General features: G+C 39.3%; 1 protein-coding gene across 4 annotated transcripts in view; it reads left to right on the forward strand.

The window, feature by feature from the left end:
- MATN2 (matrilin 2) overlaps positions 1-21177 on the forward strand; it is a 163070-nt gene extending 141893 nt beyond the window's left edge. For 3 of the 4 annotated variants that reach the window (XM_037802886.1, XM_037802889.1, XM_037802887.1), the window contains 9 exons: positions 7218-7340; positions 8662-8784; positions 10618-10740; positions 14159-14572; positions 16878-17030; positions 18081-18152; positions 18463-18597; positions 18953-19051; positions 20625-21177. In XM_037802886.1, the coding sequence (XP_037658814.1) occupies positions 7218-7340; positions 8662-8784; positions 10618-10740; positions 14159-14572; positions 16878-17030; positions 18081-18152; positions 18463-18597; positions 18953-19051; positions 20625-20680 (1298 nt within the window). In that variant the 3' untranslated portion in view covers positions 20681-21177. The remainder of the gene's footprint in view (positions 1-7217; positions 7341-8661; positions 8785-10617; positions 10741-14158; positions 14573-16877; positions 17031-18080; positions 18153-18462; positions 18598-18952; positions 19052-20624) is intronic. The other variant, XM_037802888.1, reaches the window with a different exon arrangement.
- Positions 21178-24379: the final 3202 nt, after the last annotated feature.

Below are 24379 nucleotides of genomic sequence, written 5' to 3' on the forward strand. Positions count from 1 at the left end.
AAACCACCTAAATGCCCATCAAATAAGATACTGGTTAAATGAATTATGGTGCAGCCTTTAAAAATAATGTCATACTCCCAGGGATGAATCTGGACCTAGGATTGTGGGATTGAGAACATCTTCTTGACCAAAAGGGGGATGCAAAATGAAATGAAATAAAGCTTCAGTGGCTGAGAGATTTCAAATGGAGTCGAGAGTTCACTCTGCTGGACATTCTTGTACACTTTTATATAGATAACACTTTTTAGGTTTTAATGTACTGGAATAGCTAGAAGTAAATACCTGAAACTATCAGACTCCAACCCAGTAGCCTTGACTCTTGAAGATGATTGTAAAACAATGTAGATTACAAGGGGTGACAGTGTGATTGTGAAAACCTTGTGGATCACACTCCCTTTATCCAGTGTATGGATGGATGAGTAGAAAAATGGGGACAAAAGCTAAATGAAAAATAGGGTGGGATGGGGGGGGATGATTTGACTGTTCTTTTTTACTTTTATTTTTTATTCTTATTCTGTTTCTTTCTGGTGTAAGGAAAATGTTCAAAAATAGATTGGGGTGATGAATGCACAACTGTATGATGGTACTGTGAACAGTTGATTGTACACCATGGTTGATTGTATGGTATGTGAATACATCTCAATAAAATCGAATTTAAAAAAATAATGTCATAGAGGGTAATAAGTGAGAGAGGGGCTTACTGTTTTTTTTGAAGTAATTTCAAACTTACAGGACAGTTGCAAAAATATTGCAAACCCAGAGAACTCCAACATATCCCCACCTACCCCCAGATACCCACATCCACCAATTTTAACATTTTGACACTTTTGCCATATCACTTTATCTATCATTTATCTGTCTATCCATCTGTCTACCTACCTACCTACTATCTGTCTCTCTCTCTCTCTATCTGTCTATCTATCTATTTTCTGGACATTTGAGAGCAGGTTGAATAATTCATACTCCTTGAACACATAAAATTTCTATGTACGTTTCCTACGAACAAGGATATTCACTTATGTAATCACCTTAAGTGTCATCAAGTTCAAGAAATTTAAAGTTGATTTAAAACTTACACTCTAAATTCCAATTTATGTCTCAATAATGTCCTTTTGAGCCCTTCCTCCTTCATTCTTAGATCCCATCCAGTATCATGTATTGCATTTAAATGTCAGTATTGCTTAGTTTCTCTTTCTTTTTTTTAAATTGTGGAAACATATATATAACATAAAACTTCCCATCCCAAACCCTCCCAAGCATACAGTTCAGTCACATTGACAATGTTGCAGAACCCTCACTACCATCCATCACTAGAACTTTCCCTTCACCCCATACAAAAACCCTACATTTATTTTGCATTAACTCTCCATAGCCCCATGCGCCCTCCCACCCCCAACCCTGGTAACCTGTACTCTACTCTGTGTCTCTCTGGGTTTGCATATTCTCTGATATTTTCTTTGTGGTTACTATGGGTCTTAAATTTAACATCCTAAATCTTTAACAATCTTGTCTGCTGTGATACTAACTTAAAAATTTCAATAGCATACAAAAACTGTTCCTATGCTCCTCTGTCCCTCCCACCTTTATGTTTCTTGTCATAAATTACGTGTTTATATATTATGAGTCCAAAAACATTGATTTGTCATTACATTTTATGCATTTACCTTTTAGATCCTGTAGGAAGTAAAAAGTGGATTTACAAATCAAAAATATAATAGTACTGATATTTGTATTTACTCATCTCATTATTTTTACTGGAGATCTTTATTTCTTCATGTGGCTTCAGTCAGTTAGTGTCCTTTCTTTGCAACCTGAAGAACTGCCTTTAGCATTTCTTGTAGGATCAATCTGGTAATGACAACGTCCCTCAGTTTTTGCTTATCTGGGAATGTCATAATTCCTTCCTTATTTTTGAAAGACAGTCTTGCTAGATATAGAATTCTTGGTTGGCATTTTTTTGCTTTCAGCACTTAAAATATGTCTTCCCACTGCCTTCTTGCCTCCATGATATCTGATGAAAAACTGAACTTAATCTTATTGAGGCTCCCTTTCATGTGACACATTGCTTCTTTCTTATGGCTTTCAGAATTCTCTCTTTATCTTTGGTACTTAACAGTTTGATTATAACATGGCATGGTTTGCATCTATTTGTGTTTATCCTATTTGGAATTTGTTGAGCATCTTGGATGTGTATAATCATGTATTGCATTAAAATTGTGAAGTTTTCAGCCATTATTTCTTTGAATATCCCTTCTATCCTTTTCTCTCTTTCTTCTCTTTCTGGGACTCCCACAATTTATACATTGGTATGCTTGATGGTCTCCCACAGGTTCCTCAGGCTCTGTTTACTTCATTATTTCCCCTTTCTGCTTCTCAGACTGGAGGATTTCAATTGTCTTATCTTCAAGTTCACCGATTCTTTCTTCTGACTATTCCAATCTGCTATTGAACTGCTCTAGGAAATTTTTAATTTCTGTGGTCTTCAGCTCTGTTTGGTTCCTTTTCATAAGTTCCATATCTCTATTGATATTCTGTCTTAATTCATCTATAATTTTCTTGATTTCCTTTCATTATTTCTCCATGTTTTCCTTTAGCTCTTTGAGCATACATTGAGGACCATTTTTAAAAAGTATTTTTCTGCAATGTCTGAAGTCTGATTCTCCTCATTGATGGCTTCTAATGCTTTAATTTTCTCCTTTGCCTGTTTTGTATGTTTGTATGTTGTTTGTATGTTTTGTAATCTTTTGTTGAAACCTGGATATTTTACTGTGTTATTGCTAGAATTTAGACTCTGAGGCATCTTTTTCCCTAAGCTTGTATCCAGATAATGTTATGGTAGAGCTTTCCTTGAATTGTGAGTGCTGTCCTTCAGGGATTATTCATACAATGGGTTTTGAGAATAGCTCCAAGCCAAAGTGTAGGGGCCTCTCTGGTCCTTTCTGCACATGCCTCTTATCTTGGTCATGTGTATGTGGTGGTAGGAATTCCCCTATTTACACAGCTATGAATGTCCCTTAGGAAACTGTTTCCTCTCAGTCCAGGCACTACAGTGTATATCCTACAGCCAGCAATCCCTTGCCCAGAAAGAACAACTTGACTGCCCTCCCACAGCATTCTACAGGAGAGCTCAGTTTGAGCTGCCTTCTGTACTCAGGGCAAGCTGTGTCTTAGGCCACCAACAGACAGATTGGGTCAGCATGTGCAAATGGGTTACTCTGTTCCTTCCAGAGCCAGACCAAAGGATCTGCACTGGAAGTGGGGGTATCTCCATACCAAGCTCATGAGGAGATGCAGGAGGTCCCAGCCAGAGTGTCACAAGATGCTACTGCTGCTTAGTGGCCTTTTTTCTTGATTCACTGTTTGCCCTATTACTGCAATCCTTTAAATGTTTTCTGGAGCTTTTAGAGAGATGTTTCTGCCAGTTCTTGATTCTTGTTCAGAGCTTCTGTGGGGAGATAGCACCCTCAAGCATCACACTCCACCATCTTCCTCAGGACTTAGGGGCTTACTTTTAACTATGAACCTTTTAGTTCCATGAGAATTCACTTTGTTTTAATTTATTTTATTTTTAGAATTGGTAAGAGGGTTGCATGGTTCAAAAATCAAAACAATACAAGAAGATTTACATTAAGAATTCTTGTTCCCCCCTTGCCCTTCCATCTCATTACCTAACTCCACCTCCTACAGGTAACTATTGTGGTCGCTAGGATCCAAGATGGCCCCAGTGGTCCCATCTCCTGGCATTCACACACTTGGGTAGTCCCCTCCTTCATCCTTGGTTTATATGACCAATAGCGTATGACAAGAGAGATGGTACATCACTTAGCAGGTTAAGTTAAAAAAGACGCTGTGGCTTCCATCTTGGATGCTCTGTCGCTTCTATGTGTTCTCTACGTCTTGGATCACTTATTCTAGGGAAGCCAGATGCCATACTCTGAGCAGTCTTACGGAGATGCTTATGTGGAGAGGAACTGAAGCCTCTGGGTAAGAGCCATCAAAGAACTGAGGCCTGACATAAAATACAAGAGTGCACTTGGAAGCAGATTGAGATGACTGCAGCCCCAGCTGACAGCTTGACTATAGCCTCATGAGAGACCCAAATCCACCCATTTAAGTTGCTCCCAGATTCCAGACCCTCAGAAAGTGTGTGAGATAATGTATGTTTATTGTTTTAAGCTGCTACCTTCTGGAGAGCTTATTACACAGCAATAGATAACTAATACACAATTTTATTAGTTTCTTATTTGTCCTTCCAGTGTTTCTTTATGTGAATAAAAGCAAATACAAATATATAGTTTTTACACACAAAAGTAGCATACTGTATACCCTGCTCAATGCCTTCTTTTTTTCCCCACTCAGTAATATTTCCTGGAGATCTCTTTACATCGTTAGAACTTCCATCCTCATTCTTTTTATGGCCATTTAATGTTCCATAGTGAGTAATAGTTATTCAACCAATCCCCTATTGCTGGATAAAAGTTGTTTCCCACTTTTTGTTATCACAAACAATGCTGCAGTGAGTAACTTGAGGGTATATCCTTTCATATAGTGCAAGGTTATCTGTAGGAGAGAGTTCCAGAAGTGTAGTTGCTGTATCAGAGGCACACTTTGTAACTTTTGGTATTGCTAGAGTCTCCTCCTTAGGGTAGATGTACCCTTTAGTTTGTTTGAATTCTCTATCATGTGCATGTTTTGCCTTTTAAAAAATATCTCTGCAAGTGATGTTGATGCTCATCCAAGGTTGCGAACCAATACGACCTCCCACCACATGTTCTACTCCTTCAATGTTCTACTGTCTCTTGATCAGATGCTCTCAGGGGATGAGGAGAAGAAAGGTTGCAAGTCAGAACTCTCCATATGCTTTTAGAGTATGCAGTCCACAAAAATTCCAAACAGCTGTTAGTTTGAAAGCCCAAGAGAACTCAAGAATTGGGCTGGGAGCTGCAGCTGAGGGTGAAGACGCCCCTGTAGAGAGCTGGCACCCCACTCAGCAGGTTCCTGATCAAGGACAGCAGCATCAGTCAGCCAGATGCAGACCTAGGCCACTGATTTCAGGAAAGCCAGGGAGTCACTGGCCCTTTAGGGTCTGTGTGGGGAAGATTCTCAACCTCTCTTCCTTGAAAGCCTGAACCCAAGCTGAGAGAACAAGACAGGGCCTGGTGGAAGCTCCAGAAAGGAGGGGCGTGCTCAGAGATTCCTGTTGGATTATGGTCGGATGAGACCGACCTGAAAGAGTTATAGCTATTTCATTACCTTGGGAAATGGACTGTTCCTATTATAAATTCATGGTGGGAAAAAAATGCTCACCTCCACAGCCAGCCAGCCACCTGTGTTATGGCTACCCAAAGTCATCAGGATATGTTCTGCATTAATAATGAGTCTAGAATCTACCCAGAGAAGTAAGTAATGTTCAGAGCAAACAGGAGGGTCCAACTTAGCTCCAAATCTCTTCTGCAGCTATAATTTCAATTAATATAATAGCACCCATTTCTCAATGACTTTGGCAGTGCTTCTCCCCAATGGGCAAAATTCCCTATATGTCTGAAAGCATTCTTTAGAAGATAGCAATGTAGTGTAGTCAATAAAAGCATGGGGTTTATTGTCAGAAGATAACATTTTTTAGTCTAGTCTATAACTTATGAGCAATAGGTCTTGGCAAGCCATTAACCTTCCCAACGCTTAGTTTCCCTAGCTAGTAAATAAGCTCAATTAACATGGGCCTTAACTAACCCACAGAGTGGTTCTGAGAACTGCCCTCAAAAAAGAAATAATGCAAAAATGCATTAGAAAAAAAGTGTAAGGTTTGTGTCTGATTATAAAAGTGATTGTGCACTTTGGAGCCTTTATTTAATAACTTCAAAGTATATCCATTAAATTCTACTCAACTGAAAATAATTAGGTTAACTCTTAGAAACATGTATGGTTCTCACAAAAAGTCACTGCTTACTGTCCTCAGTGTGACGCTATGAAATAGTAGCCTGGTTTTCACAGTTTCACAAATCTCCGCTCCCATGGAAGTGGCCCCAGCCCTGTGCAACTGCCATCCTTACAGTTATTTAGTCCAACCTTGGGTCATCCTTGACTCTTCTGTCATCTCTTAGATCCAATCCATCAGCAAAATTTATAGGCTGTCTTCAAAATAAAGCACCATAATCTGAGCACTTCTGACCATCCCAGTCCAAGCACCAGGCTTATTGCTGTAGGCTTCTTACAGCTCTCGGCCCTCCATCCGTACCCAGCCCCAGTGTGTGCAGAACAATCCTTTAAAACAAAGCCAGATCATGTCATTCCACCACTCAGAATACCCCAGGGGTTCCCATTTTTGCCCAGAGCAGACCCCTCCTGTGAAGCCCATAGGATTTGACCCTGCTGACACCCTACCCCGGCGCCTGCTCCCAACTCCTCGAGTCAGTTTTTCCTGAACTGTGCTAAACACACTCCTACCTCTGCAGTTTGCAAATACCGTTCTTTCTTGCTGGTAATGTTCTTTCCTCAGATACTGCACACTCATTTGTTCTCTTTTTCCAGGGCTCTGCTCAGCTGTCACCTTATCTCACTGCATGTTGCAAAATACCAAGCCCTCCCCACCCCCAACACCGGCACACACTATCCCCCTCATCCTGCTTTGTTTTTCTCCATAGCAATTTTCCCACCTATCATTTATTTGTTTGTCCTCCACGTACCCCACTACCCCTAAACCCCACTGCCAAATGTAAGCTTCACAAAAGCAAAAGCTTTATTTTATTCACTACTATATCCCCAGCACCTAATGGTGCCTGGCTCATAGGAGAGATTCAATAAATTTCGGTTGACTGCATGAATATATGAATGAATGAAGCGTGATGCATTTATACATATGTACAAACATAAGGAGTTACGCAAATAAGTTGATATAGTTATTTGGTAACCAATAAGGTTGAACTTATTTCTAATATTTACAAGTCATTTAGATCTCTCTTTTTGTAAATTGTCTATTCATGTCTTTTGATCATTTTTTCCTGTGGAGATGATTATATTGTTTATTTGTATATGCTCTTTACATATTACAATTTTTTGCTCATAAACGGCCTTTCGGCCTTTCTATTCTGAAATGTGCAATATGAGATAAGGTACTGTTTTAATTTAAGGGTACCTGAAATATTTTTTAAGATTGAATTAATCACTGACGTCCAAATTATTTTCTTCTTCTGTTTCTATAACACCAATTTGATGCTCAGAATTGGACTCTTGTGCTTTGGGGGACCATGGTTGTGAACATTCATGTGTGAGCAGTGAAGACTCTTTTGTGTGCCAATGCTTTGAAGGGTATATACTCCGTGAAGATGGGAAAACCTGCAGAAGTAAGTTGTTATTGGAGCTGGCTCACATTACCGGGTATGACGCAGCATGAAATCTACCCTCTTGATCTTGATGTAAATCAGTTACTCTCAAAAGTCAATGCCGCATGACAACTAAATGTAATGTTGGATCCTCAATAGGAACCTGGAACAGGAAAAAGACTTTAGGTGAAATCTAAGGAACTCTAAACAAACTATGGCCTTTAGTTAATAATAATGTGTCAATATTGGCTCGTTAATTGTAACAAATGTACCATACTAATGCAGGCTGTTCATAACAGGGAAACTAGGCAGTTAGGGGAAACTGGGCTTAGGGTGTATGGGAATACTATGCTACCATCTCAATTTCTCTGTAAATCTGAAACTGTTTTAAAATATCATCTATTGAAAAGAAAGGAAAAACAAAAAAGTCACTGCCAGAGCTGCAACTGACATTGATAATTTATGCTCTGTGGCAAGAAACAGTGCACTAGTGGAAAGATGGACAGTCTCAAATCCAAGATTCAGCTTCTAGCCCTGCCATTTGTTATCTGGTAACTTTGCTTAACTCCTCTGAGATTCTGTTTATCTTTAATAATGTTGTTGTTTTTGTTATTTCTTGTGGCACAAATCTCTCATGGAGTCTACCTTGTAATGAAGCCAATGTTAAATTTCAGAAAGCAAAGCTCCTTAGACTGGGCTGAGACAAGCTTACCCAGGATAGGCAGCCTTAGAGTGCTACTGTAAATCTCAAGCTACATCCCATTATAATCAAAGGGGAGTATGTAACCTTGAGCAAATGATTTTCATCCTTATCAGCCATCTTTTTTCTCACACTTCTTAAAGCACTTTGCAAAGAGCAACTCAGGTTGACACTATTTGAAGAAAAGATGGGTAACTGAAATTATTATTCTCATTTTTCAGACAGGAAAGCTAAGACTCCAAGAGGTTAAGTGATTCTCTTAAGTGATATATCAGGGACAAAGCCAAAAATAGATTGCAGTGCTGCTAATCTAAATTGATGTTTAATCTCCTAAGTAATCATACCAACAGTGTTTCCATTCTGATACCAGAAGCTACATTTGCAGAAAGCTGATGATGGATTGCATTTGTATGAGACACCAAAGTAGGTGATGATGAATGATGATGGCAATGATAGTGAGAAAAGTTTGAAGAGTTAGCCCAAATTATAGCCACTAAAGTCTATCCTCAATTTTACCTTTCTGCTCCATATATCACTGAGCTCACCGTGGCTCCAGTGGCTGAGATGGATGTATCATCCAAGGTGAAGCCCATGTAAAACTTATGTTGGTCAAATTGTTCTAACTGGCTCTGCTGTCCTCAGGGAAAGATGTCTGCCAAGCAGTAGACCATGGCTGCGAACACATTTGTGTGAACAATGACGAATCGTACATCTGCAAGTGCATGGAGGGATTCCGGCTTTTGGAGGATGGGAAACGCTGCAGAAGTAAGTAGCTTTGAGGTAGAGACGAACTTTTCCATCTGTGGGGCCCAGACAATTACAGAACTTCATTTAATCTTTAAAATCTTCATTTATTACTAATGTCACAGGTAGAAGATCCTGTGTCGGGTGCTCTGAAAGGGTTTTGCTAATAATCAGTTCAGTCAACCCTTAGTTCTTCACGAATTTCACAGTCAAGTTCCTGGGGTTGTGGGGTGCTTTGCTTGTTTTCATTTTGGCCCTTTCCACGATAGACATGTGGATGCCCAGTACCTAGCACAGTGCTGGCTAGTTGGATTGAATGAGAATCTCTGCAGCAATTACTACAAGGTTTGAAGAAAGCTAGAGTGATTTTTCTTCTTGGGAGACCTTATAAATGAGGGGAGGAGCTGAAGAGAATGTCTGTGGGTTTTATTTATCCACTCTATCATTTACTTCTGTAGGTCACTTAAAACAGACCCTGAAAGTTTATTTGGAAAGTGACTCAGGGATTGTGTTTGGCTTTTGCTAAAAGATATATGGTTCCCAAAGGAAGTGGGACATGGACACACGAGCTCAGTACAGTGGGCATTAAAAGAACATAGGGCAGGATTTTTTCTCCTCTGTGAGATTCTAAACTATTAATCCCTAACTTTGGGGGGTTTTGACACTGTCTACTTGCTTTTGTGTCACTCTGCCCTGACGGGTAAAACGGCCTTTTTAAATCAGAGGCAAAATTAATTCATTTGCTTTTGAGGTTGGGAATTTCCTCACAAGACTAGTTTGAGGTAACTGGGGACACTCGACACGTTAACAATGCTGGGTTGGATGGAACTCACTGTCCTCATTCTTTGTCCAGAAAGAAGAGCTCCTACCTTTAGCTACAAGTTCCATTTGGATAACTGACTCTTGAGATGCTAATACTCTAAAGCTACAGAACCCCCTGCACAGTCCTAGGTCTGCCTTCACGCCGGGCATCCCTTCTGTGGATGCCATGCCTACAATTCTGTGGAGACTATGATATCTGCCTGATCCTTTGGTTCATGCTTTTGTTTCTGTAAATGCATGCATGCACACACACAGCACACATACACACCAAGTACTTAGTCAACACATTTATTGCCCATAAATTGAGCTACTGTAAACATTTCCCGCTGGCATTTGATCGCTAAATCAAATTCCACCATTCCCACTTCCTACAGGGATCTGTAGTCACTGCTTCCAATTTTGCCTGAAGCTTCTCCTTTTAGAGAGCTAATGACAGAAGAGAACCCTGGGCTTTTGTGATACGGAGGAGGAAGAGCACCATTCAGTCTCAGGAGACCTCACACCTCAGCTGTGTCATCAACTTGCTGGATGACTTGGGCAACTCAGTGAAACTTTTTGAGGATCTGTTCATTTATAAATTGGGTACAATTACCCCTGCCTTCCCCCTCTCATAGATGTTGTGAGAATTAAAGAGCTGTAACTACTTTGAAGAGTTTAAAGTGGCTCACACATGAGAAATGTTCATTAGATAATCAAAACTGGAGTGATTGGGATGTGTATGGAAAAAAAAAATCAGCTCAGGAAAATCAAAACCCAAAGCATACCTAACAGTTCTAAAACTGAACGAGAAACCCAGGCACTCTATTGTTTGCCTTACCATTCAGGCTTGTGGGACTTAGGGCTTTCTTAGAGGAGCTTTTCCCTTGGCTCAGCCTATCCTGAGTATTAAACTGAAAAAGGAAATTTGTAAACGTTTGAATGGAGACGGATTTTTAAAAAATGGATTGCTTCCATAATCTCCCCTTACATGATTGTTCAGTCCAGCTTATTTCTACACTGATGAGATTGTTCAACTCCCTACATTTTCCTCAGGGAAGGATGTCTGCAAATCAACCCGCCATGGCTGTGAACAAACTTGTGTTAATAACGGCAATTCATACATCTGCAAATGCTCACAGGGATTTGTTCTAGCTGAGGATGGAAGACGGTGCAAGAGTGAGTGATCTGAACTTGGCTCTTTGCTTTGATTTAGTTTTGGAGCAATTGTTTTTTGGAGTATTTTCAGGGTACAAACCCCTCACTTCTCTTTCTCTCATAAATGCGAATACATAAATACAGAATGGGGAAGACAGAGCTTAACTGCAGCACGTGTGAAAAAATTTTGTAAGTTCATCATCAGCCAAAAGGCTAAAGTGATCTTAGACTGGATAAGAATATCTGGAATGAAGGAGGGAGAAATTACGTTTCTGCTCTGTGCTAGGGAATTATATTCAGTTCTGGGCGTTGCACTCTAGGAAAAGAGAGATGATTAAAAGTTTAAATGTTAAAGAGTATATAAAACCGCAAAGAAAGAGAAGAATTCCTGAGGGAATTATTTTATAATTTCAGAGAATAGACCTTTCTAAACCTCAGATGAAATATTGAAGCCCTGAAAAGAGAAACAAGGTAAAAATATGTAGGAAGAAATTAAACCTATGATATCTTTTTTACCTATCAGTTATTCAAGATCAAGAACTTTGATAATTCCTTATGTTGGCAAAGGTATGCTGTAATAGGCAATTACAAATTATCAATGGGTATCTGAATTGGTACAGTCTTTTGGAGGGCAGTTGGCACTATTTTGAATGTTATTCCACTTGTAGTTTATTCTACAGAGATTTGCATATATTTACAATGATATTTCTTGCAGCATTATTTGCAGCAACCAAAAATTGGAAACAAGCTAAATATCCATCCATAAGAGACTTATTAAATAAATTACGGTACATCCATGCAATAGAATACTGTGCAGCTATTTAAAAGAATGAAGCAGCTCTAGTTGTACTAATATAGCATGATTCCCAAGATATTTTAGATGGAAAAAAAAGCATGGTGCTGAATGGTTTATCTAGTACGTTACCGTTGATGTATTTTGTAAAAGATTCTCTCTAACATAAACATTCTCTAGATAGATGATAGACACTCTTTTGTAATGTCTGAATTTTGCTCCATGTGCATGTATTATTTTTTAGAAATCAAAATGAAAGGAAAAGGATAGAGAAAAACACAATTTAGAGAGAAAAAGCATCCTGTGAGGGAGTTCAGTACCACATCAGGTGAGAAATAAAGGAAGAAACCAGGAATCTTTCTAGAAAAAGACTTGAAGTACCCTTCAAATACCATATTGGCTGTTACTCCATTCATTAGTCTTAATTTATATGACCCCTGGGGAGAGAAAGTACATTGGGGAGAACCCACTGCTTAGCATGAGGACAAAGAAACTTGCTATCAGGGAAGCTGTGTGATTAACTGATTAAGAGCATGGGCTTCGGAGTCAGACAGACTTGGAATTTGAACCCCAGCTCTTACTACTTTTATGATCTTGGACAAATTCTTTAATGTCCTCAAGTCTCCATTTCCTCATCTATAAAATGAAGATAATAATAGTATTTACCTCGTGGTATTTACCTCATCGTCCTAAGGAATAAATGAAATCATGAGGCACTTAGCCCAGTGCTGGCACATCGTTAGAGCTCACGAAATGAAAGCTATTCTAATCATCAATAGCAGAGCTGCCCAGAGATAGGACAGCTGCTTTCATGGCAAGGTAATGAGTTCCCTGTCAGTAAAGGGGTTCAAGCCCAGGGTGAATAGCCCCTGGGTTGGGATGTTGTAAAGAGGATATAAGCAAGCACCAGGGGAGCTGGACTACAAGAATTTTAAAGGACTTGTACAACACTGAAATTCTAGAACTCTGTGAAAATTAAATTCTGAAAGTAAATCAGAGCTCCAAATTGCAGTCTCTTCAACTTAACTACCAAAAAGAAAATGCCCAAGGAAAGTCAGACTTTCCTGCAGACTTCTGCAAACAAGAAGCCAGCAAGTGGAGCTGTCATTCTTTCTTGGTCTGAAAGCAAATGTCTGGGGACTTCTCATTTCCTGGAGAAGCCTTCTGAGCCCCATCTGTGCACGGAGGCTGCAAATGCTGGTTTCCTTTTGTAAGAGAAGTGTGTGTAGGGAAGAGAAGGAAACAGATTTGCTGCTGGAAAATTATTCCAGTATTTCTGAAATCTGCTGGAGAACCACGTGCATGAGAATCTTCCTTTGATTGATTCAAGAACAGGCTACGGAATGTAAATGAACCTCTGACTTGGCTTTTTCTGCTTTTGCTAAGGAATCAGTAGGTTGAGTAATGAGGACAGGCACTTGAGGGAGAAAGAGAAGACCCCAGGCCCTATATACTCATGCTCTCTCTTGCTCTCACGTGCACACACTCACATTGGCATGTTGTATGGGCCGGGCATAGAAATACTTTTGCGTGTGTGTGTGCTTTACTGGCTTATATTTTTGTTGTGCTTTATTTTCAAAGATTAGATAGATGCTTGCTATATAAAAGAAAATGTTATGCCACCTACTGTAGACTGTGCTTGAAATGAGATCATCAATTTGGGAACTGTAAATTTTTCTAATGCTGCCCTAAATAACAAAAATCTCTCTTCAAACCCAGATTGCTCAAGTGTTTAAATAAAGCTTTTCTCTCTCTTTTAATGTCAACCATCTGAACCAAAAGCTTCAGGGTAGATTAAAAGCATTCACAGTGATGAATCATTATTAAGTTTTAATAGGTTAGTAGGGTACTTACAGGTGTGCTGACACCTCAGCCATCTAGTCTTTCAACAAGCATTTATTGAACACCTATTGTGTGCCAGGCACTGGGATACAAAAATGAATCCTTGCTGAGGAGAACTTTTTAGAATGGAGGAAGAGACAGAGACGTAAAGAATTACCATGTAGTGTGTGGATGCATGGAGTTTTCACTAGCCTATAAGCAACTTGGTGTCAGGGATTTTGTCTTGCTCACCACTGCAACCCTGTTCTGCTCACTGCCTTGCACAAAGCAGATGTTCAATAAGTAATTTTTAAAAAATAGATTATCAGGGTCAGGGTATATAGAGAATAACTAATACAAGCTGGATTATCAGGAAAGCTCCCTGGAAAAGGTGGTGGCTGAACTGAATTTTAAGAACCTCCTCCATTTTCTGTCAGAATGCCAACACTAGGGCCTCGTCACCCTCCTGGAATAAAGTTATAGGAATCTTTGGGTACTGTCAGAACCTTCATTATAGTCTATACACGGTCCCACCCAGAGCTTGTTGTCAGTGATCCAGGGTTCGGCATGGACCTGGTTTCCTAGACAATTTGTACATCTGTTACTTGGTTATGTTTTTTTCTGTGAAAAATACTATTTTTATCAATTGGACAAGTCAAACATAAAGGTTAGTGTGAAAATTATTGTTCTCATGACCCCCCCCTCTTATCTGTCCTACTATCCCCAAAGCAGTTATGCCTCCAATTGAAGCATAGTTTTCTTTACTCTTGTGCATAAATGGTTCTTTATTCTTTTACTATCTCAACTTTCCTTTCATTCTTGTAGGATGCACTGAAGGCCCAATTGACCTGGTGTTTGTGATCGACGGTTCCAAGAGCCTTGGAGAAGAGAATTTTGACATTGTGAAGCAGTTTGTAACTAGAATTATAGATTCTCTGGCGATTTCCCCCAAGGCTGCTCGAGTGGGGCTGCTCCAGTATTCAACACAGGTCCGCACAGAGTTTACCCTGAGAACTTTCAGCTCAGCCAAGGACATGAAAAAAGCCGTGGCCCACATGAAATACATGGGCAAGGGCTCGATGACTGGGTTGGCCCTGAAACATATGTTTGAGAAAAGTTTTACGGAAATAGAAGGGGCCAGGCCTCTCTCTTCACGGGTGCCCAGAGTGGCCATCGTGTTCACCGACGGACGCGCTCAGGATGATGTCTCCGAGTGGGCCAGTAAAGCCAAGGCCAATGGTAATATGGCATGGACGTATGATTTACACCACTCAAGGTTCAGGTTTCTTAAACTCACTCAGACGTCACAGCTGGCCAACTTCAGCGAGTACAGAACAGCGTCCTCACAACCACTTTCATACACCTTTACTAAACTGCCACCTAGAGGCCTTAAATAGAGTACTCTCAGGAAGGATGAGAAATTCTTGCAGACTAGATGGTTAATCTACGCACAGACCATGCCTGAGTAATCATCTGCTGTGATTTACTAGCCAATGAATGGGTGACCTCCAGCGGATGACCTCCGACGGAGACCATCAACCCTGCACGTGCTATTTAACCACAGATAAATACACTCCCAGCAGTTCCCAAACACTGGTCTGGTTGCTTTAGAATCACCTGAAGAGCTTGTTAAAAATAGATTCCTGGTGGGAATTTCTACTGATACTTTTTTAAAAATGTGTTTCAAGTGAACACTCTGAAGCACAATAGCCCTAGCAGAGAGAATAGTCTTGTGTTTTCAGGAGGTAAAATTTAGCTTTTGAGAATATCAAAATGTTGGGAGAGATTGACTCTAAACTGTTGTTGCTCAGGAAAGCCCAGCCTCTTCTCCAAGGTTTTCCTGACTAGTGTATAATATAGGGAGGGAGCTGAGGGTTTCCTTCATTTTACAGATTTTAAGTGTGGCAGAGGAGTAATGCTCTTAGCAAAAGGAAACCAAAAAGCTAGGATGGTTGGGAAAGACAGCTTATGGTGAATTCAGCCTCTGGATTCCTTGGGGAGCTGAGAAAACTTGAGGCTGTGAAGCAGTTTGTTCAAAAGCCACCTTCTTTAAGAACTTACTTAGGGCACAGTGCTTTAGCAGGTTCTGTAAGGGGGGACAAGGCTATGCACAGACCAGGGTCTCATTCAGGACATATGAACCCAGGGCCTAGGTCAGGTCTGGCACATAGGAGGTGCTTCACAAACACTTGCTGAGTAAACAGACAAAGCAATGAAAGTACCAGCGAACTAGCAATTCACTAAACTCCATTCCTCATCACAGAGAGATTGGTTCACACTGACATTCAATCACTCTTTGTGAAGCACGCCATCCTGTTGATGTTCCTTACTTCACTCTTCACTCTCTTGTTTTCAGCCCCAAAGAGTGGTAGCCACAAAAAGTTTCCTGCTCTGAATCATCAGGCTGGAGTTCATGTCAAACCCACGGGCCCCTCCAGCCTGCATTCCTAAAAAAGTACTTGGGGGTAGCATTCTGGTCTCCAAAGACAGTGGTTGACCCTTTTATTTGTCTCATTAAGGCCAATCTACCTTACCCTTTTCCTGACTCAGATGTCCATGAATCACCCAAAGGCAGGTGGTAACAGAGGGGAACATGTTTATTGGGTTCTTGATTCAACAAGATACATGTGGTAACATCTTCTAATGCATTTAATTACTCCTGTGTATAGCTAACACAATCTTAAGATAGTAGTTATCCTTTTGAGGAAGTTGTCATAAAATCACTGGGTTTCTAGACAAATATGCCACACTTGGCTATTGCCCTTTTGCGGACTTAGAACACGGCGTAACTGTTGCCCCTTGGCGTAGAGCCATTTTATGTGTACTTTTAAAACCCTAGTCTGATGAATTAGCCAGAATAAGATATCAAGTGTTGAAAAATGTTAGAAATCTAACAGAACTTAAGTTCTTATTGTGTTTTATTTTCACACGAGGAGGGGGCCTAATGATTAATTTTGTTTAGAAAAGCTTTTAGAGTAACTCCATATCGCTTTTGAAATCTAAAGTTAGTACTTGGGTTTGTTCTTTTTCCCGACTTTGGACACTTCCAGTGGTCTGCAGATTCTCCTTTTCAGATTATCACCTTGTCACAAGGCTGTGTCTTTTCAAGAGAGGTGGGCAGAATGCAGCTTCACTTGGCCCCAGGTCAACTTAAGGTTCCCATCTGGTGTACCTTTGAAAAGTAGAAACTAGGATACGTCATAAATTGACCAGTTTCTTAGAATTCTTCCATAAGAGATTTCCACTTAGTAAGCTGTAAGATTAACGGTTTTTCTACTCATCCATAAGGCTAATACAGGTAAAAGTTGAAGATTTGCTAAATGAACTGCCCAGAGCCGAGCAACAGGTTGTTCCCACCTCTCCTGGATACCCCATCTTCCTCTTGGATCCTTCCCTTTTGCTCAAAGGGCCAAAACAAAAATGGTGGGAACATTTTAAAAAGGGAAGTTGACATAGACCCCTCAAATCATACCATGCAACATACCATGCAGTACAGACCCTGGAAATACAACTTATTTTGTTCTTAATTTGCTCTTCTTCTTAGGTATAACTATGTATGCTGTTGGGGTAGGAAAAGCCATTGAGGAAGAACTACAAGAGATTGCCTCTGAGCCCACAGACAAGCATCTCTTCTATGCAGAAGACTTCAGCACAATGGGGGAGATAAGTGAAAAACTAAAGAACGGCATATGTGAAGGTACCAGATAGCTTATGTCTAGAATAGACCTTTGTAAACAGAGCAGCATGAACCTTTGAACAAGAAATTCTCAACCCCTGATTTCAAAGTGTTCAAAAAAAGTGTTTCCCTGGTGGGCAACAGCAGGGAAAAAGTGGATCAGGGAAGAGAAAAAAAAGAAAAAGAAAAAGAGCTATCATTGCTTGAGCACTTGTTCTCTGCCAAGCAGTGTGATTGTTTTGATACACAGGCATACTTAATCTTCACAAAAACCCTACAGAGATGATCGTTTAACTAAGAAACAAACCTTATATTTATCAGGAGAGCTGATGCACAATTTTAGGATATGCCTGTGATTGGAGTGGAAAGGGACAATATTCCTCAAGCCCACTGTTGAAAAATTAAATGGCTTGTCCAGCCCTGCATGGACTATTTTTTGTTTACAGAACATTAGACTGCCCTTTAGAATTTACATTTATGTTCACTAGCTTTCTATATTTTTTTCTCCAGTTCGTGAACTGTGCCAGGCATGCTTACATATAGCAGTTCTGCCCAAAGCCATTTTTCCTTTTACTCATGTCTCAGGTTCAGTCACCAATAAATTCCCAGACCAAGCTATGTGTCTTACTCCCCCAGAAGGAAAGAATACTGAGATGAACAGGGGCTAGGAAGGAAAGGCCTTTCAGGTTTCTAATGTGAACAGATGATGTTTTGTCTCTAAGCTCTTTCATTTAAGGAGAAATGCCTGAAGTAGAGTTGCTGCCACTGCAACTAAACCCTTTGACAATTTTAATTTTTTTCTGCCCTACCTTCTAGACAGGTCATTTCTGGGGGCAGTCTCAAGTAAGAAGGCTCACTTTAGAGATCCAGGTTTCTCTTACTTGAGAGAACTGCCACAGGGTGGTCTTGGATTATTGTAGTAAACACTTATTTGAATCCTTGGTGTTGCCAAGCGAAACTGAAATACCCTGGGTTATGGCAGGCAGGTGAGGAGGTGGTCTGGGATCAGCTTTCTAAAGGCATGTGTATGTGGACAACTGTCATTCCTTTTGGCCATCTTTTTTCTCTCAGCTCTCGAAGATTCTGATGGAAGCCAGGACTCCCCAGCAGGGGAACTGCCAAAGAGGGTCCAGCAGCCAACAGGTAAATTTTAAAAAGCAGTGTTTTTAGAAACTTCAGTGGATGCTTCCACTATAGCCTCCCTTCAGACAAGTTGTAAAGTGAGATTTATCTGATATCATTTATGATTATGCTAACTTTGCCCACCCCCCCTCCCCACCATCTGATAGGAAACATTTTCTCTATACTTTGTCTTATTTTGTAACTTGCACCTCTGCTTGGTCAATCTATGTACCAAGAGCTAGAAATTCTGAGTGCCTTCCTCTGCTGATGGCTGTTTTATAACCACAACCATGTTAGGCAAGTTTGATCTCAGTTTTCTTTCTCTTTACAGAATCTGAGCCAGTCACCGTAAATATCCGAGACCTACTTTCCTGTTCTAATTTTGCAGTGCAACACAGATACCTGTTTGATGATGACACGCTTTCACAGTCTACACAAAAAATTTACCAGTCAACAAAATCTTCAGGTAATTCTAGGTAAAATATTACTATAAGGTAACTGATACCAGTCTTTCAGTTTACTGCAAACTTAGCTTTAAGGAAGAAAAGGATGCAGGTAATAAAACAGAAGAAAAGGAAGTAAGTAAAGAGAGAACTAAAAAATAAATAAACTAAAAGAAATCCAAGTAATCTCCTCACTAATGCTCAGTAAAAGCCACTTCCAGTGTTGGAAGCATGCACAGCCCTTTCCTGGTATTTACTGCATGGAAAAAGTTGAACATTTCTTTCATTATGGTTTCCTCCATGTGCTGATTCAGTCCTATTATGTGTCTGGAAGTCTGGTGGATTATAGAGGTGAACACTTTCCATCTGTTTTCTCAGGAAGCCCTTCAGAAGAAAAACACGATCAATGCAAATGTGAAAACCTTATAATGTTCCAGAACCTTGCAAACGAAGAAGTAAGAAAATTAACACAGCGCTATATCCTTTTCTATTATGCTTCTATGTGGAATGTAAAGAACATTATCAAAGCTTCACAAATATTTGATGTGGTCATTTCCATAAAGTCAAGAATAAACTCCAGGGAAAAAATTTTTTCTTTAAAAAAATAAAGTACCCTGATAAGGTGTTTGAGAGTGAAGGGCGGAGCTGAAAGGCAAGGGTCAAAGACTTAAGTTGTCACCTGCTTTTCTAGGGGGTTTAGCAATAAGGCTGGTCCACCAAGTAAGCAGGCAAAGTAGAGGAGGTAAAAAAAAAAACAAAACTTTAACTCCCTCTTTGCTGGAAGGTTATGTACACCAGGGCTGAAGTGCCTCAAAGGTACAGTACATATAGGCAAAGAATACTGTAGTATGAAGAGGTTTTAAACTCATTCTAAACTCCAAGCCTTTCCTTTAGCACTGCAGTCACATGTGGATTTGGTGTGAGGTTTCTGGAGGACTGCTTTTCTTGGCAGCAGAGATCTTTTATATCAGCACTCTAAAAGATGAAACATTCTACCGAGGGAACAGCAGGATTCAATGATTCATTAAAACAATATTACAAATAAAAAGAATGCTTTGGGATAATGGAGAAATGAGGATTCAGTGCTTTTACATGTTGAACACCCTGTCAACTGCTCTGAACTTAAAATTACATAAGCTTACTAGAGCTGGCTGATATTTATCTCAATGTGTATTGACGAGTCTACAGGGAAACTGGTTTAATTCCGAACCACCTCTGTGCCAGTGGGTTTACATAACTAACAGCATACAGCAAATCCCTTCCTCAAAGCTGGAAATAAGCTCCCCTAAGTAAAATAAAATCATCTTTCTAACAGTGGTTAATATCGATGATGAACCTGGTCTCTATTTCTGCCACCAAGGGAGCAGGTAGAGGGTATTAAAGCACTTACAGACAAGACAAATGCTTATTCTAATGCCCTTTTCCTCTCCCTTTTACCACCTCCACCCCTGAACATCCTTTCTGCTTGACAAGAGGTACCAAGTGCAAGAGATTAAGGAACACAGGCAAGGGGGTAGTTTAGAATTCCTAAAGGCTGCATTCCCCATGGCCTTAATCTGGCATCACAGGTGAAAACTTCATCTCCCTTCTCTTCCAATTTCAGAATATCTTACTTTTCAAGGCCTAATCCTTTCATTCTCTTCATCATATTCCCAAACCTTTTCATTTCTGGATCCCTAAGGTGTGCTACGGCGAACTAATTTACAAGCAACAGGGTCAATGGTGCGCAATGGAATTTAAAAATTAAAAAAAAAAAAAAGTTCAAATTGAGTTACCTGACTTCAGTAATTTTAAGAAAGTACTTAACCTGATTTGTATGTACAAGTCTTGATAAAGCAGGTGTTTACTGAAAATGCAAGTTTAAACAATACCATTTTTTACCTATCAGCTTTGCAAAAATTAGTACAAAAGTCAGGGTTTTATATGCTTGATAGAAATGGAAAAAAGCAAAGCCTATTATTTTTCAGGGAAAATTTTTATGTAGATAAATTGCATTTGAAGGAAATAAAAATTGGCAATTCTGATTCCTCTTCCTTAATTTGAGATTCACTAGAAGAAATGACACAGAGAATGGAAGCTCTGGAAAATCGTCTGCGATACAGATGAAGATTAGAAATGCTCTACATATGTATACATGTCACTGTATTAAGAATTACCATGAAAGCAGTTCCCAGCTCCAAATTTCAGACTATCCTTAGTCTGTAACGTGATGTAAAACATATGTACTGAAAAAGCTGGTTCAGGATAGAACAAAAACTAAAAGAAGACACCAACTTGTATGAAAATACTTAGGGAAAAAAATTGTGTCAGAATTCTATGAGTTCAAATGAGAAGAAATAAGCTACGCAAGATATTTTGTAACATACTGTGGATATGATTTGCTTTTGGCTCTTCCTGCCTTAGTGTTGCGATCTTGTTTGACTATAGAATAGTTTGCAAAGTCTTACTTCTGTAGAACACTGGCCATAGGAAAAGCTATTTTTTTGTATTGGATGTTACCTTGATATATGTATATGGATGTATGCATAAAATCATAGGACATACGTACTTGTATAACAGGTTGAATTTTTTTTATACAAATTAAAATTCACTACTTCAGAGAATGGTATTCTGTCTAAAATTCTTTGCTTAACTTTAAATGCAAGGTATGTATACATGAGAAATGGCCAATACACTTGTGAAAAAATACTCAATCTCAATGGTAATCAGGAAAACGCAGGTTTAAACAATACCATTTTCTGCCCATCAGCTTGGCAAAAATTAGTATGTTTGACTACGAGTATAATGATAAGGATGTGGAATGTGGGGCTCTGCATACTGCTAATGTAAATTGGTAGTCTCTTTAGAGAACAATCTGTCAGTACCTAGTAAAAGTGAAAATGCACATAACCCTGTAACTCGAGCAATTGCACTTACAGGTATCTAAGTAGAAGACTGGAGCACACACATTCAAGGAGACCTATACAAAGTTTATAAAAGCAACAAATTAGAAACAAACATCAGAAAGGGAAGTGATAAATTGTGGTATTATCCACACCAAAGAAATACATTTAAAAGAAATGCACTAAATCTACACGTGTACATGGTAGAATAACAGAGTCAATGACCGAATATATTCAGCATGACACCATTTCTGAAAAATTTAAAGCAAACATTACTAGAAGTTGTTCAAACACACACAAATGTAAGTATTTAAATACAAGAAATGTTCTGGAGGAATATACACAAAAATAGTGGTTGTCCTGGAAAAACAAATAGGAATAGGGCTAGGGACAGGGTTAGGGTCAAGGTCAAGGGGGACTTCAACTCGTCATTAAAGATATTTCCTTAAATAAAAAACTTGTAAAATATATTTATACATGAATTGCACAGTAAGCTCAGGAAGGCACCATGAGCAAGAAATACTATAGCCTACAACTTCAGTAAGAAATGAAGATACATAAAATGACATACTTCCCATGGAAGCCACTGTATTTGGGGGCCCAAAACAAGACACCTTGAATAAACTGCCAACTATTTAAATATTTTAAGACATGCATTTTCATCAGAATGTCCTTCCCAAAGTGACATAATTGTGTGGTAACAATGTATCTTAGGCCTCAATTTCATCCGAAAAATCATGATTCTTTCCAGGTATGAAAGGTGTGCATCACAGGTCTTTTCAATCATTATCTCCCTATATTTGCTTTTAAAATCTTTTGTCACTTTGATTAAATGGAGAGCCACATACTGTTTCACAGTGGTCCATGACTGTGTTCAACCAAGTTTTCAAACTGCCTGATAACTTCTGACATTTTGCCAAAGATATCAAACTATCTTTGGAATTTTCCCAAGAGGGACCCTGGAAAATCACAAGGGATCTGTTCTTTCACCTTGTAAAAAGAGAGGTGCTAGAAATAATTAGGTTTATTATGTTACGAGTTCCATGGAAAGTGATGTTAAATTAAAAGAGATGCTTAACCTTCTTAGGTAAAATTTGAATGGGTAAAATGTTAATTTAAATGTTTCAGAAATTGCATTAAGTTTCCTAGGGATTTGTTAGTTTCCTCACTGTCCATGATGTCTTGGTACTGCTTTGTCTGGTATTAGACAATAACAGTATAATGTTGCCAGTCATAATTTATTCTTAAGAAAGGTCATATGCCACAGCAATAGGCAAATTTCCATGTCAGTTGCATTGTTTTATTATGAACGCTCACCAGATCTATCAATAATCTAAAATCACTCAGTAATAACTTAACCATGGCCACTTTAATCTTCTGTCATTCACAAATAGTTGTTTGTTTTGTTCTGATACTTCCCTAAAGGTGCTTACAATGAGTTATAGGCCAGCGTGCTTGTCTTCAACATACAAGGGACTGTCTTGAAGACACATGGTGTGGTTTGCTGTCCAGCAGTAACCACAGTGACGCAATGAATTACTCGAGACAAAAGTCAAGAGAGGCGAGAGTGAGAACAACTCAAGGGAGTGTCCTCCCAAGCAGTTCTCATTTCAGTTTTTATTGAGATTTTCGGGGTAGGGAGACATGCTGGCACTCAAGGCTGTTTAGGGAGGCAGGATGTTTTAACCTTTATGACACAAAATCGACAGGCAAGTAGAGACAACAGACAAGCCTGGCTTTGGGAGTGGAATGTACTATGTGCAAGAACATAGCACAGTAAAGTGAGACATTCTAGATTACAATATTTTATCTACAGAATTCCCACATATCCCTTTTTATTTAAAAATTATCAAGTTTTTATTAGCAAGCAAAGCACTGACTAAAGATGGCCTTGTTTCTTTGTGTCCAGGCGCCCTCTTGTGGCTCGAAAGAATTCTCCCCCTTTTGTAACAAATACATTCATCACAGGGTTTTCACTTTCTCCAATGTGGTAAGGAAACACTTGCAGGAACAAGTCTCCAACCATTCCATCAAATTTTATAGATTAATCCAATAAGTTTCATTTAAGGATCGCCTAAAATTTGAAATACTTCTGTTTTCCTTGTTTTTGCTGCCTATACATCTCTGCTGTAAGGGTTTTGCATTCCAGTTTCATCATTTATTGTGATCTTGCACAAGTTATTCACCTTTCCATGCCTTGATTTCCTCATTTGTAAAATGGAGTTGAAGTACTACCTCCCTTGGACTGTTAAGATTAAATGGGTTAACATGTACACTGCTTAGCAAAGGCTCTAAAATATTTTAAATTCTCAAGTTATTTTTACTCTTCAGTGAGCCAAGAATATCTGACACAAAGATGGTGTTTTAGTTAACTGTAGGTTGGATGAAGGCAAGAAAGGATAGAATCATTTCTTTGCTTACTTTACCTGAGTAAAATAATCTAGCAGATCCCCACTCCTAAACTATCTTTTGAAGTCAAAAGGTAGGCAGTAGTAAATTAAATAATGGTAAATGCACAAGATGTTCAAGATTTACCATCAAGACAAATTCTGGGTCAGATAGCCACAAGCATATCAATTAAAGTCAATATTCACTCTAGTTTTTGACTGATTTCAGTCACGTGATACAAAGTTGAATGTCAGTCCCTGCCCTCTAGGACCTTAGTTTAGTGAGAGACAGATATGATTAATTCCATTAAAAAGATTCTATGGTAACACAGAGGCACCTGATCTAGACTGAAGGGGGTGGTAGGCTTGCCCTCAGAGTTAGGGGTAAGCCCTGCAAAAGGGGAGGGGGGGGGAGGAAACAGCAAGCCTAAAAGGTAGCTGGCATTGTTGGAGCACAATTTGTAAGACAGCAGATCAAATGAAAGGCTGTTTTCCACAAACAAATATGCTTTTCCAGATGGTCATATTCAACTAAC

Source organism: Choloepus didactylus, chromosome 14 (assembly GCF_015220235.1).
Source record: "Choloepus didactylus isolate mChoDid1 chromosome 14, mChoDid1.pri, whole genome shotgun sequence".
Lineage (NCBI taxonomy): Eukaryota > Metazoa > Chordata > Mammalia > Pilosa > Megalonychidae > Choloepus > Choloepus didactylus.